The sequence below is a fragment of the Cebus imitator genome, unplaced genomic scaffold (genome assembly GCF_001604975.1).
Source record: "Cebus imitator isolate Cc_AM_T3 unplaced genomic scaffold, Cebus_imitator-1.0 Scaffold22, whole genome shotgun sequence".
NCBI lineage: Eukaryota > Metazoa > Chordata > Mammalia > Primates > Cebidae > Cebus > Cebus imitator.
Window position 1 is genome coordinate 334,398 of NW_016107337.1, and position 19,803 is coordinate 354,200.

Genomic DNA, 19,803 nt, shown 5'->3' on the forward strand with positions numbered 1-19,803 from the left:
AAAAAAAAAAAAAAAAAAGAAAATCCTGTACTGGAAAAAAAGTTAGGTTTGGATATGTCAGTCAGGTGAGACACAAAGGAAGCAGCAGAACAAAATCCATGAAATAATGGAAGCATTTTTATTACATACAGATCCCAGAGAGAAAAGAGCAGCATGCCTCAAAGGGCCAATGGGAAGGGGGAACACTCATGCTCAACCAGTGGGAAGAGAGATAGAGAGAAGGAGAGCCAAAGCCTTTCTGGGATCCAGGGTGTTAGCCAGGGAGGTTTCCCAGGGGAAGTTCTAACAGGTTGGTTTACAGCAAGCAGACATGAGTTCCATGGGGTCTTGCTGTAGCTGACAGGTAGTCACTGTGGAATATCTGCTCATCCATGTGGGCTCTGGGGGTGCGTGGGGCAATCTTAGTAGGTTGCATCCAGCTGTACCATAGAGAGGTGGTCACCAGGAGGCAGTGGTATAAAGCAGATATCTGGATCAACCACACTGAAGAACTGGGAAGAGGGAGAGAACTGGAAACCTTGTCAAGAGTGACTGATCCCTGCTTCTAGTATGAGAAAGTTAAACTTATACTCAAAATTGATGCCAAGGCAACATAATTTCATAAGAATTTACCATACACACACACGTTTGTGTGTGTTTGTGTGTGTGTGTGTGTGTGTGTGTGTACTCTGATTACTGTGGCAGTAATTCTGATTTTATATATATAATTATACATAATGTATCATATATTATATATAATATGTATAGATCATATATACACATATATTTTATGTATATATTATATATATACTTAAATAAAATCAGAATTACTGCCACAGGAAAATAACATTTAAAATCATTAATATTTCCCATGAATACAACTGAATATAGTTGGGAATTTTCATCAAAGTACATTCTGATAGGAATCGTTCAAGGGATGAAAATTTCTCTTTTGACTTACAAATTATAATTAAAACCTTAAAAATAATGCCAAAAATTCATATTATTTATATGAAACAAATGTAAGTGGTTTTTTTTTTTTGATATCTTCTATTTCTGATCATTTACAATGAAAATCTCCATGGATATAAGTGATTGAGAATTACCTTCATTGCAGTAATATTCCAGACATATACATGTTCAAGAACTTCTAAGCATATTTCAAGTGGATTTTCTTTACCATATCAAAGGTACAATTTTTTCTTAGTGGAGAAGATCCAAAAATCAATCTAAAGTTTGTTTGTCCTTTTTCTAAGTGAGTTTTAAATGGATCAGAATACCAATTTCTGAAGTAAAATTATTCTGAAATTATGACAGCATTTAAATAAATTAAGCGCTTGGGCCATTTATTTAATTTTTACTAAAAACAAAAGAACCACGCCTTTTAGAAAACAATTTCTGTTTGTGATTTGCTTTAGCAAATATGGTAATCTATCAGACATAGTAGAACCAAAACAAATGTAAATAAAACTTAAGAGTGCAAAGCAAATACATAACAAGCAAAGAAAAGGTAAATTTTTCCTCTGCCTAAAAGGGCCTTTGTGCATATTTTCAAATACAAGTCATCCTCATCTTCAAATGATTCAAATTCAGTTACCCACATGAGCACTTTCCTGGTGCTTCCCCTCTCTCCCATCCCACTCCCAAGCAAAATTAACTCTCTTTATCTTACAAGTTTAATGGATATTTGTGGCATGTTTTGTGACATGATTATCTTCTACCATCAATTACAGCTTTCCTGCTTACTTACAAGATCAGCCGAACTAGACTGACTTTCTTTCGTCTTAAATTCCTCCAAAGTTATCATACAAGGCCTTGCTCAAAACAGCTTCTCATCAGTACTGATTAGACTGTATTAAGAAGATATGTTTTCTGGCCTTGGCCTTTTTTTTTTTTCTGTCCTAGAGAACTAAAAGCTATACTTTCTCAAGTGATTTTTTAAAATTCTAACACCCCATTCATCTGAATGCTTCTCACCAATGGCTACTTGGAGATACTTCAATCATAAATTATTAGCTTGCCTTATCAGTCAAGCAACCCTGAAGTCTAAATTTCATATGGATCTGGGTCAAGTGTCTGCTGCTGAAGCTGTTAGAGAAAACTGGTGATTGCTAAAGGAATGATTGTCCAGTCCACAAATTGGGAGCAGATCCTTTGCTGCTTCTTTCTCTGCCACTGACTGCATAATTAGTTCACAGCAAAATCATAATTCCCTCAAGGGGTGGATGGGATCACCCACAAAAGGAAAGCTGTTACATGTTAGCAGCTCTGAGGGAAAATTAAAAATATATATATTTAATGAAAGCAAAAGATTCAAAACTACTATGTAAGTGAGATTTTGTAGACCTAAAGATTTTTCCTTAGCTCATATAGATGTAATTATTTAAACAGGATACAGATATAGGCCTATAGTCAAACAAATAAAATTTGTTTCTTATACTATTGAAGTGAATATAAACAATCATTGACTTAACAGATATTGTTTTTGTATCTATTGTGTGCATTTTTCCTGCCTTAAGAAGATAATTGAGTTGGGGAAGAAAGATAGAGAAGCCTGCAAGGTTAAATAGTAATATCTAACAATGGTATGAAACATGTCTGAAGAAAGAAAAATATCTGGCAAAGATTTTGATCTATGTTGGTCCTAATATGCTAATAATCCATTATTATTATATTATTAATAGCTCTCATTACATACGATGTTAAATTTTTGTTATAAGTACATTTTTATCCCCATTTTACAGGTTAGGAAACTAAGGTCTTGAGAGGTTATGTAGCAATATGTAGCTGAGACAGGATTCACACCCAAGCCTATCTGAGCAAGACCTAAATTCTTGCCATTATACTGTAGGTATTTTCTTCTAAATTTTGGGTCAAGACAAGTCCATAGCCATTGGCAGTTAATTTTTTTATGCTAATGCAAACAGTGTGTATTACTGTTTATTTTCATTGAGTTTTGAATTCATTTGGAATATTGGCCTTTTCATTGTGCCTATATGAATTATTTTTCTTTTTCTATAGGGTTGTGATACACAGATGATTTATGACATGTTACTAAGATTGAAATCCATTCTGTATTTGCCTGGTGACTTTGTCTGCAAAAAGGTGAGTGAATGCTATTTTTCAAATGCACAACTAATAAATGAATTTGAGGATTTCAGACATAGGTCAAGAGCATTGTTTAAACAAAACTTGTCTGGGGTGAATTCCATAGTATAGAAATAATTATGATGTATACCTCTGTACAGCAATAATGTGCTCTCAGAGTTCACAAAGGAACAAGACAATATGGTTTTCATTACTTATATTACAGGATAGAAGTGTGAGTAGTCTGAAAAACTGCTTTGTATAAATGTTAATTATCAATTGTCACAGCTCATTAATTTCAAATATTTAAAGTGGAGGAAAAAGTTACAGAAGCAATAGGTGGTTCAGCCTTTTTTATGTCTTCAGCAAAATATCAGTTACCTTCATTTTGCTCTCCCAAGTAGTGAATAATCAATGCCACATTTTTTAAACTGTACTGTGCTTTTTTATGATTACAAAGTAAGACACATTCATTATTTTAAAATAGAAAACACATAAAAACATAAGGATATAAATTCCACCATCCAGTAATAACCACTATTCATATATTTTGACCTACCTTTTTATACTGACTGATGGATAGACTGACTTTGTGTTATAAAAGTGGCATGATACTGTACATATGTTTTAAAGTATGTTCGTCATGTAACAATATATCATATGAACATTTTATGCATTAAGTCATTTACAATATGATTTTTTAAAGCTGCATGATATTTCAGTCTATGGATGCATCAGGATCAATTTTTAAATGTTTGCTATCATAAATGAAATGAACATCCCCTCAGATAAATATTTTTGCATATCTCTGATCACTAACTTGAAGGGGGAGAAAAGGAATGATAACCCTGGGATTTATATCATGAGAGACTAAATTCATGATAAACTCAATAATAAATATTTAAAAAGAAAGATGAGCAGTTCAAAAAAATGCAAGCTGATCCAAGACCTTGGTGAGTGCACGGTGAATAAAGATGAGAGGCACTTTTATAATTTCAAAATAATGTGTTAAATGCTATGGTCAAAGTCAGCACAAGCTATTGTAGGGCATAAAGGAGGGGTGCCTGTCCCTCCTGGTTACTGGTAAGATTCCTAGAGAAGATGAGATCTGAGCTAAGTCTTGACAAATGAATTGGAGTAAACTAAGTGAAAGAGGAAATAGTCTTTCTGAGTAGAGGAAAGAAGTGTGAGCTAAGACAAAAAGGATGAAACTGTGTCTGTAGAGGGAAGGCGGAGAGCTACACTAAGGTAAATGTTAGGACAATTTTATAGTGATTTATTCCACAAAACTCAGTAAATATGTCTTAATATGTTGAGCCAGAAACTGTGCTGGGTACTGAGAAATAAATAAATAAATAAATAAATAAACATATGTATGGTTCTTATTCTTTAGGGGCCTGCCTTTCTAGTGCCATGGTACTCAACTCACAGTGCACATCAGAATCACCTGAAGAAGTCTGGCCCCCGCCCTTCAGTGATTCATTTGGTCTAGATAGAGCCCATATACCAGTATTATTTAAAAGCTCCTATGTGATTCTGAAATGCAGCCAAAGCTGAGAACCACTGGCTTGATGGGAGAGAGAAGCAATAAACAAGTGAAATTAAATAAATGCGTAATTCCAAAATGTGCTAAGTTATTTAAAGGGAAAATAGAAGTTGCCAGAAGAGTATGTAGTGGCAAAGACACTTAATTTAGATCCAGGATTGGGAGACGGTGAGGTTATTAGGTTTTCAGGAGTGACCTTTGAAAAATCTAAAGAGACATAGTTCTTTAGTTTAAAAAAAAAAGTGGACAGGATGGCATTTTTCACGACGACTTGGAGCCATGAGGCAAGAGTAAGATGGAGCTTGGCATATCGAAGGAACAGAAGGAAGATGGAGACTGTGGTGAAAGACAAGGTCAAATGGAGTATGAGGTACTTCAAGGCATCAGATGGAGATGCCAACTACACAGTGAAAATCAGCCTAATGAGAAAGGATGGAACTGGGAGTCCCTGGGAACTGGAATATGAAGGAAGATGACTTCAAGAGAAGCACAAGGAAAGGTCAGAGAAGAGGGACTTGGTTCTAACTTTCAAGAGCTCTGTGTTTGTGGAAGAGGTCAATGAAGGAGAGTTAGAGAGGGCAACTGAGAAGGAGCTTTCAGAGATGAAAGGGGAAAATGGTAGAGAGATTATGATAAAATGGGAACCAAGAATATATAATCCCACACAAATTAGTCCAAGTTAAAAGAAGGCAGATTGGTGATATGAAACCAATTTTATTAAAATGGGACATACAAATCACAGTGCATTCCAAGGACTCCTCGGGGGCAGTGGCGCACTGGAATGACATGACTTTAATGTGCCAAAAATGTCCTTTCATTTGGTGCCAGTAGCAGAAGAGATTGAAAATTGTAATAATTCACATGAACTTTAGCACCTGTGTGCCTAAGCAGTGCAAATTTGTTTAACAAAGTATGAAATACAGAGCAGATGCAGCCTTCTCATTTCTAACTTCTTCTTCACATCACACTCATCACTCAATAACAAAAACGTCAGTGGAGACAAATGAGGCAAGAAAAGAAATAAGTAGGTGGGAGAGTAGAAACGAGGAGACACTAGAATGACAAGTAACATTTCTTTAAGAGGGGGATTTACATGAAAGTAGATACTGACAGAAAAGAAAGGCTGTTACTTGACAGGACTTTAGACAAATGAATTCAGCTTTGTTTTGCTTATCATTTTCACAAAATATTGAAGGCAAGGGGACGGAAAAAAATATGCTCAATTTGAGGTTCTTTATATCATTTAAGAGATGACAGCATTTGGGGCCAAGTTTGCTGACCTATCTCATCCCCAGGATGGTTTAGAAATTGACTGAGTGGTACCTTGGGCTGGTTGAAAGAGTGGGAGTTTTCTCCAGATGCTCTATGGCAGAGCAGGAATCACCTAGAGCTCTTGTTAAAGCACCAATTTCTGGGACCTCATTCCCAAAAATTTTGATTCATATTTCTGCAGTGAGAATTCTCAGTGAACTGAGAATTTGCACCTCTAAACAAGCACTTAGTGATGCTGATGGCGCTGACCCAGGAACCACACTTTGAATAACACTGCTGTTTTCTGATGGGGTGCGCTTGAGTGTCATAAAGTCCCCATGAGTCTCAGAAATAGCTTCCTACACAGGAACCCTGAAATTTTGAAGTGTACTATCTCCAGGGGTTACTTCAGTCTACGTGAAGCTCTTGCTTTTTCATACTTTCTCCAAATTAGTCCACACACAAACAGCCAAGGCTTGGTTCAATCTTATTTTGCACATGCTGTCAGCCCTTATTCTCTGAGGAATGTCTACTTCATTTGAATGCTATTTAAACTTGCAGAAAAGGCTTAAATTAGGCTAGAAATATGTAAGAAATAGTGGAAGTTTTGGTTCGTTGATTATGCCAGATCTCCTTGGAAAATTATTGAAATGATCATTAAAAAATAATTAAAAGAGCCGAACTATATATAAGTACCCACTTTGTACTTCCACCTCCAGTCAGTTGTAGTAACTGCCTTTGAAAAATCATTCCAGTTCCTTGAGAATTACTTCATGCAAAGAATAAGGAACATGATCCTGTCCTCTTCATTACTTCCTAAAGTATCTCTTGGAAAACTAATTTTCAGACATCTTGCCTTATTTTTAAAATCATTCATGGCTATTTTATTGGTTTTTAAGAGATCAGTACTGATGCTGGAGTCACCGTTAAATATGGTCTGTCTTCGTGTGTTATATAGAGTCAGATGACATCGGTGCTGCTGCTGTCACCTGTGGTCCTTATAAGTTTCCTCAAGACGGTTAATTTTTTAAGCTTCTACTACCAATTTTTAAGTAAGAGTAATGATAGCTTTCCTACTTGACTTCACTGGGATTTTTGCAAGAATTAGATGAATTACTATCTATGAAATGCTTTGCAGCTCTAAACTAGCATGTTCTGCTAGAACAAATATAGGAACTAAGGAGCTATATAAATGTCAGATAATGTAACAATATTTAAAGTAATGTGCAAGACAAGATATTGTTATTAGCATTGATAGTATGTAAATAACTATCATAAGAGCCATCTATATTGGAATTTCTACTTTGATCTGTTTTTTAGTATAAATATATTCTTAATATTTTGCACAGGCCAGGTGCAGTGGCTCACACCTGTAATTCTAATACTTTGGGAGGCCAAGGCAGCAGGATCACATGAGTCAGGAGTTTGAGACAAGCATGGACAACATGGCAAAACCCTGTCTCTACAAAAAAAAAAAAAAATTAGCCAGGCATAGTGACTTATGCCTGTGGTCCCAGCTACTAAGGAGGCTGGGGTGGGAAGATCACTTGAGCCCAGGAGGCAGAGATTGCAGTGAGCCAAGATCACGCCACTGCACCTAGCCTGGGCAACAGAGCATGACTCTGTCTCACAAAAAAAAAAATATATATATCTTAATTTAAAAAAATATTTTGCATAATGTAAAACATAAACATATTTCCTGCTTTGCTCAGTTAGGAGATATGGGTTCTAGGCTTCGTTTGCTTCTAATTACTGAGTCATACAACTTTATCTAATTCTTTCAAAGTATGGTTAAAGAGAATATTTGATTAACTCAAATAACCCAATCCCCTCCTAAGCCAAGTAAGTGAATTTATTGTATTAATGTTTCTTTTTATAGCTTTTATAGCTGTTTCTTTTTATAGCTCAAGGTAATCAAGGCACAACTCATTCAGACATGTAGGTACTACTATCCAAATAGCTTGCCTCATGTTATGCAATCTGGCCTATTTAGAGTTTAACACCTTTTCTTGACCTAAGTGCCATTTAGATCTCTTGTAAGACATTTATTCATTTTGGAAGTTAGAGTGAGAAGCTATGTTCCAAGGGCCTCATAACCACCCACTAGTTTGGTAATTTACTTGTAAGGACTCATACAATTCAACATAAAGTTATATTTATGGCTTCAGATTTATTACAGCAAAGGATAAAATGCAGGAATAGCAAGAAAAAGATATACACAAGCAAACACTAGAGAAATCAGACACAGGCTTACAAGGTCCTATTTCTGTGAGGGTCACATGGATGCATTTTTCTCTCCAGTGGACGATAGAAACATGAGCAAAACATCTCCACTGGAGAAGCTCCATGGTAGACTTGGGTCAGGTATCCTTAAATGGGGCATATAGCTGCATGACCAGACATGATTCGGACTTCAAACTATGTACGAGGTACACATCATAAATCTTTGTGTTTATATTAAATAGTGTTGACAGCCTGGTACATCCTGCTACACTGGCTCAGGAATATAGAATAACACCATTAACCAGTGGCAATGTGAACATTCCAGGAGTTTAATTCTTAGGATTTGAACAAAGATCCTTGCTCTGGTCCCAAGAGTCCCCAAAGATAGGCAAGAACTGAGTAAAACAACCTGCTGCATTAACACTTTATCTCAATATGAAATACTAATAATAGCTCAAAGATCTCCTATGCCCCAGTTCCCCAGGTCAGACCTCAATGCCATGGGTAGAAGAGTAGAACTGACCTTTGAAAGGCTGTAGTCTATGCTCTTTGGCTAGACCAAGCAACTTCTTCCAATCAAAGCCAGGCTCGACAATGCTTAAAACCAATTACTTCCTCTACCCAGGGTCCTTCCTAAAGCAAAATATCTTCATGTATCCAGGGGAGGCAAACAGTACTCACATGTTGATAAGTATCATCTTCCTAATCATTTCCTTTCACATGATATGTCCAACGAATGTCAGTAAATACTTCAGGTCTTAAGATAATTACTTTTACATTAATGTTCTTGGCTTCCTTCATTTATATTTACTCAACTAAAAGAGTTTATATTTCTTAATTTACAGCATACTTGTCAAGAATAAAGTAACTACCATTTCTTCTTTATATTTGACATGTAGGGCGAAATTGGCAAGGAGATGTATATCATCAAGCATGGAGAAGTCCAAGTCCTTGGAGGCCCTGATGGTACTAAAGTTCTGGTTACTCTGAAGGCTGGGTCAGTGTTTGGAGAAATCAGGTATCTGAAAGACACTTCACAAATACTGAAGTCCATCATTTGTCATAAAAGAAAAGTCTTAGATAGTAATATAGGTAAAGTTCCTGCTCAGATGTATCAAAGGTTTGATTGTGCTGAGAGCATTGGTAAAATAAGGTTTTCATATTTCTATTCATCCCTTCACTAAAAAGACCTGAGGAAAAGAACTGGGTCATTCAGCACTTTAGTCCAGGACCTAGAGCAGTGCCTGACATAAAGCAGGTTCCCAGTATATGTTGAATAGATGTGCAACTGAATGAATTAATAAGAGAAGAGGTTTGGAGGGTTGACTGTTAACAGATTGCTGGAAGACGAATGCCTTGCTAACAAGGGGGTCTTGAGTAGGCTAGTGATTTGAGCATAGCTGTGGGACCAAATTTCCTGAGTCTGAGCTCCAGTTTCATCACTACTAGCTTTTTTCCTCTGTTACTTGTCCCCTCTGTTTCTCAGTTTCCTCACCGTAATAATTAGGATAATAATAGAAAATATCTTAAAGGGTTTGTGAATGAGTTAATTCATTAAAACCACTTAGAACACTTCCCAGGATCTATATAAGAGCTTAATAAATATTAACTATTTTTACCATTATTTCCTATTGGCCAGGAAGTTTATCCTAGTATGAGGAAGTCCCCAAGAGTAAAAATATAGACTGCAGATTTAAGCATTTTGTGGGCTAAACACTTCTGTATGCATTATCACATTTACATTTATTCATTATTCAACCAAAATGTATTCAGTGGGAGCCTAGCACATGCTAGGTATTGCTCTTAGCTCTGGGAATAAACTATATAAAAATAGTAGACAAGATATAGCCCCTCATAGAGCTTACAAGTCTAGTCGGGGAAAACTGATAATAAAGAGTTAATTAACTAGACAAGATGAATTCACATTGTAATAACTACCATGAGGAAAAAAATGGTTAGAAAGTAACAGGACCCTACTTAGATGCAGTGGTCAGGAATGACCTCTCTGGAGAGATAATAACTGACCTGAGATTTGAAAGAGTAAGGGATCAGCCATTCAGAATTGGGGAAGAGCCTCTCTGATTAGGCGAAGGTCTAGAAGTAAAGCAAGTTTGTCTGGTCAAGGGGCAGAAAGGTCAGTGTGGCTGGAGTACAGTGAATGAGAGCACTGTGGGAAGAGAAGGCCAAACAGGTGAGCAAGGCCCAGATAACACATGGTCTTTCAGGCCACGATAGGATATGTCTTTTTCTAAATACGAATGAATGCCAGTAGAGGGTTTTAGGCAAAAGAATGACACACTCTGAATTATTATTTTAAAAGACGACTTCAACATCTATGTGGAAAAGACACAGTAGAGTAGCAAGAATGGATAGAGACCAATTGGAAGTCAACTGTGATGGCTTGAGTGAAAGATAATGGTGTCTGGAACTGGGATACTGGCCCTTACGATGAATAGAAGAGTACCCTGTCAGGCAGTTATTCATATATTCATTTCATAACTGAGAGAATTGCTATCCCAAGATGCCAAGTACTGCATCTTGCCCAGGACGCCATAGCTAATGAATTAGAGGAACAACATTCAAACCTGGGTCTCCATGGATCGGGGTCCAGCGATCTTTATACCACATCACAAAAGAAATTTCCAACCTCTAATTTCATAGCTGCTACGCAGTTATCTTCATGTTCCAAAAATATGGATAATTTCAGATCACCTCATATTAGCATTCTTAGGGTTTCTTCGGAATGTTGAAGCATGCTATTTCTTTATTGGTAAAGTGGCTTCTCTTTTTAATTTTTTTCTCTTCATTTAACAACTGATTGCTGTTAAGGTGATCCTCTGAGAATCTTGCTCTTGGGCAGTGGTGGAAACACTTCTCAGAATGTACAAGATCTGAGTTCTTTGCCTGTTTTCTATCATTTCCTTCTTGGGAGTCCTTACAAAAGTGTTTTAATATTTTGTGACTTAATAATCACTGTAATCTACAAGGTCATAAAACATGCAATAGTTTAATTTGAAACATTGCAGAAATTAATTAGCTGACCTTTCCCAAGGGTTGGGTACTCCCTGAAGAATAAGCTTTATAAATACAAATATGTTTTGAGAACACTTGGACACAGGGAGGGGAGCACTACACACTGGGGTCAGTTGGGGGGAAATAGGGGAGGGACGGTGGGGGGTGGGGAGCTGGGGAGAGATAGCAAGGGGAGAAATGCCAGATGTAGGTGATGGGGAGGAAGGCAGCAAATCACACTGCCACATGTGTACCTATGCAACAATTTTGCGTGTTCGTCACATGTACCCCAAAACCTAAAATGCAATAAAATAAATAAATGGGGGGAAAAAAACCAAATATGTTAATTGCTGATATTATCGTCACAGGAGGAAATACCCTAGGAATTGAATCCAGGTATTGCTGAGTTGCAACTGAAAGTAATCCTAGATTCCTGACAGCAGCTTCTCAAATAAATCTCCTATTACTCATCTGGTTTCCAAGGCCAAATTGAAATCAGTAGAACAGACAAGCTTTAAACTTGCTCAGTAGTTTGGTTGATTCAAGTAAAAGGGAGCTTTTTGCCTTGATTCTCTTTTTGGCGGTGGTTATGGGGAAACAGGATGCATCTGCCTCTTTCCAGATACCCACAGGCTTCACAGGCCCACAGCTGTCATACGCCCCTGAAGCTCCAGTCATTTATTCCAGAGCTGAATGCATGCCTGCCAAACATCCAGATACTGGAAAGATCTAGTAATAGTGTTTACTACTCAAAAATGCTGTGACCTTTGTTAAAATGAGCTAAATCCAGCACTATCACGTAGCCTTTAAAAAAGAGTTCTTTTTCCTCAGGAAAAAAAGAAAAAAATTAAGGGCTTTCAAGGACATTATATATTAATCCAAAAGCGCAAAACCCTGACTGAAATATAGATTTACAGCCTGTGACAGAGAAAACCCAGACCACATTTCCAATTAATATGTGAAGAGTGCAGATGCCCCATTTCTAAAAGAGAGACCCAGGGTCTGCTGAGGGGTGGCCTTGTGGTGGTTCCAACTCCATCATTCTTCTTACACGTACATTTAGTCCCAAGTCTTATTCACTGAATGTATTTAACCACTTCCTGTCTGCATTCTGCATCTGTTGAAAGGTCATTTTTCTTAACACACATCTGAATTTTTATTCTTGTGTTGCCATTATGATTTCAATAGGATTTTCTATTGGTTTCATCTCTCTTTGGAATATCCTCCCCCTGGAAAATTTTCATTTGTCCTTCAAATGCCATCTTTTTGAAGCATTCTTTAACCCCTAAAACAACTAGTTGCTCTTTATTCTATGCTTCCATAGCATTTTATTTATGCCTTTAAAACAGTAATTACTACTGATTTATAATTGATTTGTTCAGACAGGTCTCTCCAAAAACTGAGCTATTAAAATATAAGAATTCATCCATTTTCATATCACCAGCAGCTACATAAACACTATACTAAGTGGTGATTTTTACTTACATCATGCCTCCATTCAAAAATAATTTGCAGCAGCTCTTCAGCAATTTTAAATTAATCAAGTTCTTAATTGTGATTTGATAGAAACAAAAGAAAATTATATTGTATCCCCTTACAGCATAGTGTGAAAGGAAAGGCCATGTATTCCTTCTTTGCCAGGTAGAGTGCCAGTCATGCGGATACAAAGGAGAACAGGAAACAATCACTATCCTCAAGGGCCTTACAAGAGACTTCAATACCTAGTGATTAAATGTATGGGTTGTGTCCCAGGAAGACAGTGTGTACAAGATGATATGGGGGACGAACAAAGTCTTTGCAAGGACCAGTGCATCCTTTGGATCTGGCAGTTACTAGAGGTTGTTTGGAAACCTAAAGCTGAACCTTCTGTGGTTTTCAAATGATGTGTGCACACAGCACAGTCCTAGAAGCCCCTACTGTGGGGCATGTAAAGGATAATTGACATGATGCCTGTAGTGCATTGAATGGTGTCTCCCTCAAAGATAAGGCCACATCCTAACCCTAGGAACTTATGTATGTGACCTAACTTAAATAAAAAGGGGGTGGGGGGTCTTTGCAGATATAATTAAATATAAATTAAATGAAGGATCTCAAGATAAGATCATCCTGGATTATCTTGAAGGGCCCCAAGTCCAATGACAAAGAGGGTTCTTTTTTCTATGGACACTTTATATGTGTCCCTATAAAAGACCTAAGAGGAGAAAGCCATGTGAAGACTGAAGGCAGAAACTGGCGTAATGTAGCCATAGCCAAGAAATGCCTGGCAGCCCCTGAAGCTGGAAGAAGCAAGAAAATATTTTTCACTAGAGTCTTTAGAGGAAAACACAGCCCTGCCGATATTTTGATTTTGGACTTCTGGCCTCCAAAACTGTGAGATAATACATTTTTGTGGTTGTAGGTCACTTGTTTAGTGATAATTTGTTTTAGAAGCCCTAGGAAACTTATACAATACAAAATTATTTAAATCGTTCACTTTTAAATTTTTACTGGGGATAAAAAAATGCATGTTTGACACTCTATTTCACCCTACACAGCCACTCTACCTCCAATACCTGGCAATCTTACCATCTAAGAATGTCTCAAATCATTTGTATCTTACATTCTCCACTGCCACTACTTTGGTTCAACCATCTCTCGTTGGACAACTATAGTGGCTTACTCCCAGTCATTCAATCCAATAACCACATTCTCCACAATCAGTCTCCACTCTCCAGCCAGAGGGACCTTTTGGAAACACAGATCTAATCATATCACTGCCCTCCCACTTAAAACTATTTAATGCTTTCATGACATTTTTAGGAATAAGAACAAAGTTATTTTCCTGACCTATGAGATTCCGTAGAGTCTAGTCCCTCCCTACCTCTCTTCTTCTGGTTGCACCTGACTCTCCTTGCTCTCTTTATTTAATTTATTTATTTGAGATGGAGTCTCACTCTGACACCTAGGCTGGAGTTCAGTGGCACCATCTTGGCTCACTGCAACCTCCACTTCCCAGGTTCAAGCGATTCTCCCACCTCAGCCTACTGCGTAGCTGGGATTACAGGCACCTGCAGTCATGCCTGGCTAATTTTTGTATTTTTGTAGAGACGGGATTTCACCATGTTGGCCAGGCTAGTCTTGAACTCAGGTGATCCACCCACCTCAGCCTCCCAAAGTGCTAGGATTACAGGTATGAGCCACTGCACCCAGCAGTCCTTGCGCTTTTTAATCCAGATACCCATTGCTTGAATGCACCACACTCTATCCAGTCACAGAGAGTTTTTTGAACATTCTGTTACGTCTGATACTGCCTGGATGCTTTCCCCACCCCTTTACCAAGATCTCAGCTTCTTTCAGGCCTTCCTGGATTTCCCACTATAGGGGGCTCCCAGGTCTCCTTGCTGTACACTTTTATCCAACGATGTTCCTTTCTTTGGAGCACTTATCTTTGTAACTATACATGCATTCATGCATTTATTTCTTCAATGTTTTTCTTCCTTTTTAAACTGCAAGCACCAGAACTACCGTCTATGGCTGTGCCAACCATCCTCTGCACCAGAATGTTCAATGAGGGACTGGGAGAACATGAACCCAGTCCACATTCCACTTCTGGGCCATGAGCCCTGGCTGTTGTATTCCCTCTCCTGCACAGTTACCTTTCGTTTTGTGAAAGGAGGCATTCTTCTAGACAAACGCAGGACTGCACATGCTCAGAAAGGCCACATTTTTATAGTTTGCATGAAGACACTTTACACAGGCTCCCAGGGGTCCTAGTAGACATCATGTGTGGCTTGTTCTATACGTCATCCCCAGCCCTTAGGGCAGTGACTGGCCCATAATTGCCTAATAAATAGTCATTGAATAAATAAGGGAATGTCTAATTATCTTTCTATCTTTGTTAATGTACAAGTGCACATTCATTTTTGTCATGAATATGCATATTCAGCCTTGTGCCCTTTTGTCAGTTTTCATTTTAAGAATAACACAGCTATATTTATCTTTGGAAAATTACTTTGTTTTTCTTTTATTTATTTGAGATTTAATTCCCAAAAATCAGAATAAAAAGGCCAAAAGGAAGAAGCATTTCTATAACTCTTGTAATATATGGGCAGATTATTTTCCAGAAAAAAACCTGAACCAATTTACATTACAAACCACAAGGTATAGCTATTTTTTTTTCAGTATTACTGATGTTACTTTATTATTCTCATTGTTTATGCATTTTAATAGGTTTTTTTTTAATTTGCAGTTCTCTAAATAGTGCCTGGAAATAATAGTTCCTCCATAAATATTTGCTAAATGACTTAATTTCCTATGGGCCTATTTATTTTCATAAATATGATCATTTACCTTCTGAATTTCTTTTTTTGTTCACCATCCTTTTTTCATCATATATAACAAGTTATTAAGTAGAATTCAGGCATTGATATATTCTCATATGTTTTAGATATCTTGTTTTCATTAAAAACATTTATGTCTTTTCACCTATTACATTAGTCAAATCACTAATCTGAGAATTTCTTTTTGGTATTACTTTATATCAATGTGGAACGGCCAAATATTTTGGCAAATCATATTAAAAGTTTGTTTACAAAAGCCAAGATAGACAAATGGGATCTAATTAAAATTCGGAGCTTCTGTACAGCAAAAGAAACCATCACTAGAGCGAACTAGCAACCAACAGAATGGGAAAAAATTTTTGCAATCTACCCATCTGACAAAGGGCTAATATCCAGAATCTAGCAAAGAACTAAAACAGATATACAAGAAAAAAACAAACAACCCATTTAAAAGTGGGTGAAGGATATGAACAGATGCTTTTCAAAAGAAGACACATATGAGGCCAACAAACATATGAAAAAATGCTCATTATCACTGGTCATTAGAGAAATGCAAATCAACAGCACATTGAGATACCATCACATGCCAGTTAGAACGGCGATCATTAAAATATCTGGAGACAACAGATGCTGGAGAGAATGTGGAGAAATAGGAATGCTCCTACACAGTTGGTGGGAGTGTAAATTAGTTCAACCATTGTGGAAGACAGTGTGGTGATTTCTCAAGGATCTAGAAATAGAAATTCCATTTGACCCAGCAATCCCATTACTGGGTATATACCCAAAGAACTATAAATCATTCTACTATAAAGACACATGCACACGTATGTTCACTGCAGCGTTGTGTACAATAGCAAAGACTTGAAACCAACCCAAATGCCCATCAGTGATAGACTGGACAAAGAAAATGTGACACATATACACCATGGAATACTATGCAGCCATAAAAAAGATGAATTTGTGTCCTTTGTATGGACTTGGATGAATCTGGAAGCTATCATTTTCAGCAAACTGACACAAGAACAGAAAACCAAATGCTGCATGTTCTCACTCATAGGTGGGTGTTGAACAATGAGAGATATGTGGACTCAGGGAGAGGAGCATCACACACTGGGGGCAGTTGGGGGAGTAGGGAAGGGACAGCATGGGGTGGGGAGGGAGTGGAGGGTGGGGAGGGATAACATGGGGAGAAATGCTGGATATAGTATACACCTAAAGTAAAATTAAAAAAAATAAAAAATAAAAAGAGGAAAGGTGAAGAAAAAGCAGTTTGTTTAACCTTTAAACCATTATTGTCTAGTCCTTCTGAATACTCCATTTTTTTTTATTTAATCAGAGTACCAGAGGAGACTCTTATTTTAATTCCATATTCTTACTCTTCATCAGAATAACTCAGTTATTCATTTTTTTCCCCTTTCCTAAAAGGCAGAAATAGTAGATGCAATAGGAGATTGAAAATATGAGCAGAGACAAGAATCAATTAATATTGAAAGAGAAAACTTCATTTTCATTTTTTTTCCTGTCTCAAAGCTGTGAGCACTACCTGTGTTAAGAATACGTATATTTATTTCCACTAAATCCTTTTGAATATAATCTCTTCAATTGTATAGCATTTTTTTGCTTAGCTTAAAAAGCATACCTCATCTAAGTCCCACAATATCCCACTAAACAAATATACAATCAGTGTCGTTGCTTAAATATTCTTTCAAATATCCTCAGGACTCCTCCTAAAGTAACTTTATCCAGTGCTAAATCAAGGCCTTTTGCCACCATTTGGAACAGCAGAGAGGAAGTAAAGATTCTGAGAGTCATACCTGGACATATCTTATCACATCAGCCTGTTTGGCTTCCTCCCTTATTTTTCCTAATGTCCATGGGCAAATTTGTATCATTAAAACAGCAGCAATAACTTCACTGTCATCACTAGAGTTGTGGTTAAAGAAAAGACCCCCTCCCAGCACTTTGGGAGGCTGAGATGGGTGGATAACCTGAGGTCAGGAGTTTGAAACCAGCCTGTCCAACATGATGAAGACCAATCTCTACTAAAAATACAAAAAAATTGGCCAGGCGTAGTGGCACATGCCTGTAATCCAGCAACGTGGGAGGCTGAGGCAGGAGAATTGCTTGAACCCGGAAGGCGGAGGTTGCAGTGAGCTGAGATCATCCCATTGCACTCCTGCCTGGGCAACAAGAGCGAAACTTCATCTCAAAAAAAAAAAAAAAAAAAAAAAGACCCCTTAACTTGAAGTCAGGTCTTGTCATAGATTTTAATTTCATTGTGAAATACTTAAGCATTTGTTCTTGAACAATTCACTTAACTGATTCTGTACCTCAGTTCCCATGTCTGTAAGTATTTAAGATTAAGATCCTCCCTCACCATCGAAGCTGTCTAAAGCCAGGGACAAGCAGGATGCTGGGCCTGCAGATGTCTCTCAGCAGGGGTCTTGGCTAGGGATGCGCTCGCCACCCTGTGACTTGCATCCCTTTCAGGATGAAGGTGACAGCGGACCCAGACCCTTTCCTGGTCTACCGACCCGAAGTGGACCAATACACTGCCAGAGACAAGGCTGGCTTCCGGAACCATGTGTCGGGTCCCCTCCTGGACCATGTCTTTACCACCTACAAGCTCATGCACATGCACCAGATGGTGGATTTCGTCAGGACCAACCACGCCCGGTTTGGGGACTTTTCCTACAAGAAAATGACGGTCATGGTGGCCGTGGGCCTGCTGCATGGGCTGGTGGATGAATAGGACCCTGATGTAGACTTCCCCCACTCCTTCCAAGCCTTCCAGATGGTGGAGGGCATCCGGAAGGATCACCCAGGCAAGGACTGGTGCCAGCTTGTTGGGCCTCTATGACCCAGGGAAGGTCCTGGCCCTGTTGGGGGAGCCCCTGTGGGCAGTCGTTAGAGACGCCTTCCCCGTTGGATGCCATCCCCAGGCCTCTGTGGTTTTGTGACTCCACTTTCCAGGACAATCCCAACTTCCAGGATCCTCGATACAGCACAGAACTGGGCATGTGCTAGCCCCATTGAGGGATCTTCAGTTTCCTCATGTCCTAGGGCCATGATGAGTACTTGTACCAGCTGATGGTGTTCAACAAGTTCTCGCTGCCACTGGAGGCTTCCTACAAAATCCGATTCCAGTCCTTCTGCCCCTGGCACATGGGCAGTGACTACCAGCAGTGGTGTAGCAAGCAGGACCTGGCCATGCCGGAGTTCAATTTGACCAAGTTTCCTAGCCTGCCAGGCGTGAAGAAGTGTCAGCCCTACTACCAGGGGCTCCTTGACAAGTACTGCCCTGGCATCCTCAGCTGGTGACCCTCCTGCTACACCCACCACTGCTGGACCTCAGGCCTTTCCCTCAGCATGCCTAGCAAGGCCTGACCTAGGCAGACAGCCACCATCAGGGCCCACCTCAGTGGGGAACATCACTCACCCCTTTATGGCCACCACCTGTCATGGCCACTTGTGCCTGGTGGCAATAAAGACCTTGAAGGAGAGAGAGAAAAAAATCTACCTCACTAAAGTGATGTGGTCATTATGTAAGAAAATATAGGGATTTATTAAAAAAAATACCTTTAAAACTATAAATTTTGCACAAATATTTGACGTTGTGATCTGGTTTTTACTCCAAGGAAACATTCACTTAGGCTAGTGTATTAGTATGGGCTTGTTTGTAAGTATTTTCCAGCCAAGTACCATAGTTAAGTATTTTTCTGGGCAACTGAAGGAAGAAAAATAAACAGAGCATGGAATAGAGTCCACATTATCATTTTTCTTTTCTTTCCTTCCTTAGAAGTTTTACCCAGATTCTTCATTGCTCATCTACTTCTCTAAGGCCAATTCAACTCTGAAATCAAGACCAGCTAGGGAAAAAAGGGGCTAAGCATTTTATATCTATAATATCTAAACTCTCTAATTTTGTTAAAAATCTATGTGTGCAGACATGTTTTACAGGAAAAAAAAAATCTAGGCTAGCATGTGTTTGCCATTCAGTGGTTTTATGAATATCAAAGTATGTGCAAAGAGCAAGGAACCCAGGCAGAGGTGGCCCTAGAACATCCTCTGATATTTGCTCAGCCACAAAAGTATTTTGCTAGAATTTATTTTTAGTCAAGCTTTAAAGTTGTCAAGGAATAAAGTGTTTCCTAATAATGTTGACAAAGATAAAAGGATATCTCAGAAAAAGTCTACACAGGTTATCTAACCTCATGTTTCCCAAATAAAACCCAGCTGGAAATTTGCTTAATGAGAACAAATATTTGGAGTTTTAATCTCTTACTCAGCATTTGAATGTGATGTTCTTTCCATTGATAGCACGTAGTTTTACATATATATATATACATATATAGAAATAATTCTACATGAGAAAATGTGTTTAGA

At 38.2% G+C, this 19,803-nt stretch overlaps 1 protein-coding gene and 1 pseudogene across 1 annotated transcript in view; both read left to right on the forward strand.

The window, feature by feature from the left end:
- The window catches only part of CNGB3 (cyclic nucleotide gated channel subunit beta 3), a 158,980-nt gene that overhangs the window by 127,723 nt on the left and 11,454 nt on the right, over positions 1–19,803 (forward strand). The window contains exons 14-15 of the mRNA XM_017521803.2: positions 3,001–3,084; positions 8,986–9,104. Coding sequence (XP_017377292.1) covers positions 3,001–3,084; positions 8,986–9,104 — 203 coding nt within the window. The remainder of the gene's footprint in view (positions 1–3,000; positions 3,085–8,985; positions 9,105–19,803) is intronic.
- Positions 17,909–18,738, forward strand: LOC108299480 (annotated as a pseudogene).